This window comes from Haliaeetus albicilla, chromosome 20 (genome assembly GCF_947461875.1).
Source record: "Haliaeetus albicilla chromosome 20, bHalAlb1.1, whole genome shotgun sequence".
In the NCBI taxonomy this organism is placed as follows: domain Eukaryota; kingdom Metazoa; phylum Chordata; class Aves; order Accipitriformes; family Accipitridae; genus Haliaeetus; species Haliaeetus albicilla.
Window position 1 is genome coordinate 12,613,508 of NC_091502.1, and position 7,495 is coordinate 12,621,002.

At 36.2% G+C, this 7,495-nt stretch overlaps 1 protein-coding gene across 1 annotated transcript; it reads left to right on the plus strand.

Annotated features, from left to right (window-relative positions):
• Positions 1-345: 345 nt before the first annotated feature.
• LOC104314247 (interstitial collagenase) lies at positions 346-7,171 on the plus strand. Its single transcript, XM_009913627.2, has 10 exons — positions 346-493; positions 1,368-1,612; positions 1,891-2,039; positions 2,130-2,255; positions 3,001-3,162; positions 3,532-3,649; positions 4,327-4,460; positions 5,501-5,660; positions 6,555-6,655; positions 6,865-7,171. Exons 1-10 carry the CDS (start codon positions 389-391, stop codon positions 6,963-6,965), a joined length of 1,401 nt encoding a protein of 466 aa, XP_009911929.1. The 5' UTR covers positions 346-388; the 3' UTR covers positions 6,966-7,171.
• The last annotated feature ends 324 nt before the right edge of the window (positions 7,172-7,495 follow it).

The window sequence follows — 7,495 nt, forward strand, 5'->3', positions numbered from 1 at the left end:
ACAATGTTATGTTACTGTTATATGTTATTTCTTATTATTTCTCCAGTTTGTCAAGACCTTGTCCTACAAATAGTCTAAATTCATGATTCAAAAAATACCTGTGAAATGTAGCTCCACATTTTACCTGAATAGCGTCTCCTTATTTATTAAACACACTACAAAATTGCCCAAAACAGAAGGCTGAGGCAAAGTAAGGACAGTAACATTAGTTAAACACATTGCGTCATTACCTGATGAAGAAACTGTTATGCATCATTTTTACTAATCAGAGGATATTATACAGCATGAGTCAGACTGTCACTGATTGACGAATTAACTATATAAACAGAGCTGAGAAGCATGTTCAATAGCTCAAGACTGAAACTGAGGCAGACAAGCTTACACAAGGATGAAGATCCTTTCGCTTCTCCTGTTGGTATATGTGGCTGTCTCCTCTGGTTTTCCTGTGGCTCCAGAAGCAGAAGATGAGGGAAAAACCCTACGGCTTGTAGAGGTAAATATTTTTCAGTGCATTTCTAAGTAAAACATAAGGTAGTGTGAAAATTATGTGGAACTTACCCAAAAGTCATCTGAATATTATATAACTTCACTTTTCATGTTGTCAGTAAAGCGACAACAAAACTACCAAAGCATGAGTTCTAGCAGCAAGGCTCTGTGGCTGTGCAGAAGTAGTCAAACTCAGCAACAATTTACATGTCGGAATGTAATTTGAAACTTCTGGTATGACTGGTCTCAGTAACATAAAGGGAGGAAACTTGGTTGAAGCAGGCATGTATTTCAACATTTTGCTGAATGGATCTTTTATGGAATACTTTGAAAAAAAGGGACATCTATGAGAAATACAACACTTACATAGACACAACACCATTTATTGGAGACAAAATTGCTGAAATTTAGTAGGAAGACCTGAGTTCCTAATATCTTATTTTGTAGCTAAAAATAAATGGCATGATTTGCCATGTGCTGACTCTCTAGTAGTAGTCACCTGCTTTGTTGGGAATCCTGGCTGTGTGGAGTCTCACTGCCAATCTCTATTTCCTTGAAAGAGACCAGTTATAAGCTTCCTCATAACTTTTGCTGTTAGACTAATTGGGCACCATAAATTATTAACAGTAAAAATTAGATTGTAAACACATTTCTTCACATATACCACCTGTGAAACAAGAAATTCGGAAAACTGTATGAAAACTCTAAGTTATATCTGACTCTTCACACTAACTCCTGGAGAAAATAGGCTGTTCTTGCTGCTGGTGAACACAGGGCATGTCAATATGGGAACAGTTCAAGATTACTTAGAAAATTTAAGTGTGACTGAAAACAGTACTGATATGCCACAATGTTCTTCTTTTTTTTAAACTCTTATTCAGAGTTATCTACAGAATTTCTATGGTCTTCAAAAGGATGACCACCCTTATGTAAGAAAGAAGGGTGAAGATTCCCTTGCCGCAAAGCTCAAGGAAATGCAGGCATTTTTTGGACTACAAATGACTGGGAAACCTGATCTTGACACTTTGAAGATGATGAGAAAACCCAGATGTGGTGTACCTGATATAGGGCAATACGTGTTCACAGCAGGGAATCCCAAATGGAAAAGAAATAATCTGACATACAGGTAACCTTTCCTAATCAGATCCCAAAAGATATAAAACTAGCATCCTAATTTTGGGGGGTCTGAAGTAAGTACATTATGCCATATACAGATATCCAGAGTGATTAACTGATTTCTGGAAGAAGACAGGCATTCTAGAAGGCGGTATCTAAAATGAAGACATTATTAATTTTCATTCATGAAGGATATGTCTAAGATTTCTGACTTTTGTACAAGTTATTATTTTTCAGCTAAAATGCTGTATTCTTAAAAATATATAATGTGCTGGGCTTACTTTGAAGGATTTTGAATTACACCCCAAAGATGAGACAAGCTGATGTAGACGAAGCAATCCAAAAAGCTCTCAGTGTCTGGAGCAACGTGACACAATTGACATTCCAAAAACTTGAGGACAAAGAAGCAGATATAATGATCTCTTTTGCTTATAGAGGTAACATTGATATGTTTACATATTAAATAGCCATCTGCAATCATAGAAATAATTTAGGATTCTAAATGATTTTTTCCCTCTTAATTTTAGACCACCAAGACAACTCTCCTTTTGATGGCCCCAATGGGCAGCTGGCTCATGCTTTCCAGCCTGGTGAAGGTATTGGTGGAGATGTACATCTTGATGAGGAGGAAGCCTGGACAAAAGATGGAAGAGGTAAGGACTTTGTAACTGGATTACTTTATATTTCATTGATATAGTTTTACCTCATACAATCTTATCTCGTGTGATGCTTAGTTCCTGAGCCTGATTACAGGCAAAAAGTGAGCAAAAGCAGCAGAACTTATCTTTTTAAATTGCTTTGCTCTTTTTTTTTTCCCATTTGTAGGAATCTATTTGCAGAAAAAAGTTTTTAGGTCATAGTGGTTTATAATGGCAACTAAGTGAGCACTTAAAAATACTTCTTTTGTTCAGATGAAACCTAAAACTTGGATACAGGAAGATCTGGTGGTAAACTTCTCAAATCAAATCCTTTCTCTTTCTTAAGCTAACACTTCAAAGTTTGGTGCTAACTAGGGTATTTGAGTGTCACCAAAACTGTTATCTCAGTGTTTGTTTTGAAGGTTTTTTTTCTGTTGCATCACTGAACCTCCACTTGTTGGCATGATCCTCAATCTGAGCAGTTTATGTGGTAGCAGGAGAAACAGGGTTTGTGTTTAAGTCACAAGGACACTAGAGAAAGGACAATGAGACCACTGTTAAGGCTGGACGTTCTTTAAGTACTCATATAGCTCTTCTGTTACAATATTTTTGAGTTGTGATGTTGATTGATAGCATTACTTACAGCCTCTCTTTTACCTGTAGTGTATTTTGGGAGGATGCATAACTGTTCCCCATTTAGTCAACTGTGCTGAATACTGAAACAGATTTTACCTTGTTTCATATGATTTTTATCCTACAGGCTACAATTTGTTCATTGTTGTTGCCCATGAGCTTGGCCATTCGCTGGGTCTGTCTCATTCAAATGATCCTGGAGCACTGATGTATCCAACTTACTCCTACACGGATCCCAAAGAATTCCTTCTTCCTCAGGATGACATTGATGGCATTCAAGCCATCTATGGTAAGAAATAATATTTTTATTTAGTATTTCTACTTCAGAGGCTGGTTAACAGTAATAAGAATATATTTAAAATATGGTTATTCCACCAAAATGAGAGATTTAACTGTTGCTGAACAATGAATAACAAAAGACAGAAAATTCCTGGAAGCTAACTTCAGCTGAGGTCCAGTTCTGCAAAAAACTCATTTTGGAAAAGATAAACACAACTGATTTTATCAACACTAAAAGCCTGCTTTCAGTGACAGACTCTTAGTTTAAAACCACATGCCTTCTCATTCTCTGTGAAGAGGCTTCTTGGTGTCCTCGAGGACCTTCTAAACGCTGTCTTTATATTTCTCCATACTTAAAGATAAAAAATTCTTCCTATAGGACAGTCTAATGCTGCTGTGCAGCCAACAGGACCCGTAACTCCCCAAGCTTGTGACCCAAATTTGACATTTGATGCCATTACTACACTACGTGGAGAAACAATATTCTTCAAGGGCAGGTAACAACAATAAGCATATATATTATCTATTTAAAATATTCAGTAGTTTTAAAAAAATCTGTAATCCATGAGGGAAAATGTCCTTTTGGAATGTAGTACAAAGAGAAGCCCTAGAAAACCACTATGTATTTACACAAGCAAAAGTTCTCAAATCATGAATCCTAGGTGCCCTAGTTGACAAGAGCAGTGAAGGCGATGAGGGCTTGTAGGTTGCTTTCCAACTGTTCTGCTGCTGTGGCCACTGCTGCCACAGACTTGTCTCTGAACTCGATTCCACTAAGAGCAAAGCAAGAGCATTCATATATTCCTTAGCAATGTGTCCATGGGTCCCACACTGTAACCTTTCTGCTACTCCTCAACACAAGAGCAGGGGCAGAACTGAAAGTGCTGTTACGTAGAAAGATGCCTGTTAGGTGGTTACCGAAGCCAACTCTTAGCCTGCTTGTCCTACAGAGAAATAGAAGGGCTTATATTCATCTTGTCTGGTTTTTAGCATGCAACTGAGGTGCTAAAGTTAAGAGTGCAGTCGCTCTAGATTTCCTTTACATTCAGTGGAGGGGGATATTCACACCCAGGTACACATCTTCCCCATGTTATACTCCGGGATCTATAATAATTATTTTGCACTTATGATAGGAGTGGAACTATTTTATTACATCAATTTTTGTTTAAACCAGATACATGCTGCGCAAACATCCTGAGAGGACAGAGGCAGAGCTCAATTTTATCTCACTGTTCTGGCCAAAGTTACCATCAGGAATTCAAGCTGCTTATGAAAACATTGAGAGGGATGAAGTTTTACTTTTTAAAGGTAATGGAATCTGAAATTGTCTACTTTTTCTGACCAGTTACTCCCTGCTCCTTTGCAAACTATGCAATTACAAAAGTCAAATTGCTTTTTAAGGAAGATCAGTGAAACAGAGAATCTTACAGATCTGCAAATAGTTAAACGAGAGGTGCATAGTTATACTGCTGTAAGGGATCTTCAGCAGGCATAATCCTGAAAACTTACCCCTCCGTTATAGTTAATGCTCTGAAAAACAAGACCTGAAAATACTTTCCCTTCTTCAGGTCTATTTCTCTTCAGGCAACAGCATTATGCTTTATGCAGAAGGATTTTTGCTGAATTCAGTTGGCAAATACAGGAATTTGTACACTACTGTTATTGATATGCTTATTAGTATTTTGTGATATTTTGGAAAAAACAACAGCAACAAAAAATGTTGGTGGAAAAGCATACTGTGAGAGGAAAATTTTTCACTGAAAAAACAACCAATCCTTTTCATTAAATGTCTCAAATACGCTTTAAATGTCTCAAATAACTTCATTACGCACATATTACAGTACATGATATATTACCGTATATAAATATGTTAACTGCATCTAAAATTACTAAAGCGTTTTGATTAGACATATGCCCTTTGTAGCAGTTTAGTTTAATGCACATTGTCTAGTATTCAAAATATTATATGGCTCTATAATCAAGTAGCATATTACAGGAATTTAATAAACTCAATATCTCAACCCAATGTCAATGGATTAACTCATCAACCCCCAGCCCTCCCCAAGTTGTTACACAGACACATACTTTGTATTAATTTGAAAAAAATCTAGAAGAAGTACTATCCATACACCTTATGCTTCTAATTTTTTACTCATATAAACAAAAGACATTTCCATTGTCTTCATGATGTAGTCCCAGTGTAAGAATTAGAACCATTTTCTAAAGTAATAAACTGAAAGGAATAATATGGATATCTAAGACACATTGTTTGCTACTCATCTAAAACGCAATTAAATGCTGTTTATAAATAGAAAAAACCACAAATTAAATGTGCTTATATTTTTCAGAGGATAAATATTGGGTTCTCAGGGGATATGACATTGCACCTGGCTATCCTAAACAAATCTATCATTTGGGGTTCCCAAAGACTGTTAAAAGAGTTAATGCAGCTTACAGTGATGAAGCCACAGGAAAAACATACTTCTTTATAGCTGACAGATACTGGAGGTAAGACTTAATATCCATTTACTAGAAGGCATATCTTCACTTGTCCCTGAGGACTGATGAATTACTATAAAATTCAAGTGCAATGATGTTTAAACCAGATATACTCCAGAAATTTAAACAGGATTCTCTGGATGTTTAAAAATTTTAAGCACTTGCTAGGAAATGTCAACTTTTCTATAGAATTTTTTTGACATTCATTAGGTTCCCATAGCAGGAATGTATTACTTGCAAGTGAATGAATTTTCTAGTAAATTATTCACCTTTTCTCCACAACAGTGCTGGTTTTCTGTGCAATGTTGTGATAGTGTCCACTTTTCATTCACATTTCAAACAAAATGAACTGCTAATAAAAAGGGTTGTAACTGAATTTCTCTATGAACACACTATAAATATTTTATTGTACAGTTGGTCGTATTTATAGTTCAAGTGTAGCTGATGACAAATTCCAGAGAGTAATTTTGTTTAAGAAGTACATGGTTGACACTAATACAAAATATGTTTCAGGACTGTGCTACCATCTTCTGCTCCCAAGTTTCATGTTTTGCTTTTATACTGAACTGGATATCCAGTGCCTCAAGATAGAAGCTCATTTTATGGGCAAGTGGTGGCCAAGGCTCTGGACAGTCCAGAAATGCATTAATAAATTCCTGGGCTGCATTTCCAAGGTCCTTGAGAGCCTTGTTACAAACTTTACCAAAGGCAGGATTTCTGAATCTCAAGACACTCAGAATGTGAGAACCTTAATACATAACAGGAAGAATCAAAAAGCTACTTCCGCTAATCTTTATAAGACTTCATAGTAACGGTAGATTTGCATATGTGTATGAATTTGCTTCAGACTTTCAAAATATTCTCTGCTTCCTCACAAATTGTAATGATGTTTCTTGTGTTAAGATATGACGAAAACAAAAAATCCATGGATAGTGCTTATCCCAGGAAAATAGTCTCTGACTTTGGAAAAATTGGCAGAGTTGATGCTGTTTTCCAGAAAAATGGTAAGTAAAACATAGCCTTCGTCTGGGTTTACTTGAACATTTGGGCTTCTGTAGATAGAATCATCTGTTTTCAAAAGCCTGTTATTAACCTTAATGAGATGGAAATGAAAAATAGCAAGTATACATGGATGGATTATGTTGGGTTTTTTTCCCAAAATACTGAAAAGAAGTTACCTATGAAATATAATTGGATTAAATTTTATTTCTAGGCTATATCTACTTCTTCCATGGAACAACTCAGTTCCAGTTTGATCCTCGTGCCAAACGGATTGTCAGAAAAATGAAGAGCATCAGCTGGTTTAATTGTTAATTGCAATGTTTTTCCATATGCACACTGTATGTTTCTATGTGCTGAACTTTTCAGCGTTTCATGACTATCAGGTCAGAATGGATTTCTGCCCAAATGCTGTGGAAGTATAGTCTTAATAATTATTTACTGTAAACAAATACATTTATATAATTTATCACCATTTCACCTGCTACATTAAAGTTTCTTAATAAATTATGTTTGTCATATCATTGTGTCCTTGATGTCTTATTTGCACTAATACTCAAGAGCCAAGTCTAGCTTCCAAACACTAAAAAATGTATTCTGGCATGAAACATGAGATCTTTTTCCCCAAAACAGAGAAAGGAGCAGCCAAGCTGCCTCTGGACTCCATCACTCCATACAAGCCCTGGTGAAAATCCTATGGGTAATTAGGCCAGTTGGGGCTCATTAACATCAGTCTACAAATCACGCTTCCACTTTCTGTTCCTCTTTCCCCAACTTCCACTCTTAGCCTTCCCTCCAGGGTGTATGTCTCTGCAAGTGTAGGCAGTTTTTTTTTTTTTTTCTCA

Bases quoted from the DNA above. Each gene is read 5' to 3' on its own strand.
- LOC104314247 (XM_009913627.2), top strand. From the start codon at position 389: ATGAAGATCCTTTCGCTTCTCCTGTTGGTATATGTGGCTGTCTCCTCT. The intron at 3,163-3,531 runs GTAAGAAATAAT...TTCTTCCTATAG, and splicing joins TGGCATTCAAGCCATCTATG to GACAGTCTAATGCTGCTGTG. The intron at 6,656-6,864 runs GTAAGTAAAACA...TTTTATTTCTAG, and splicing joins TGCTGTTTTCCAGAAAAATG to GCTATATCTACTTCTTCCAT.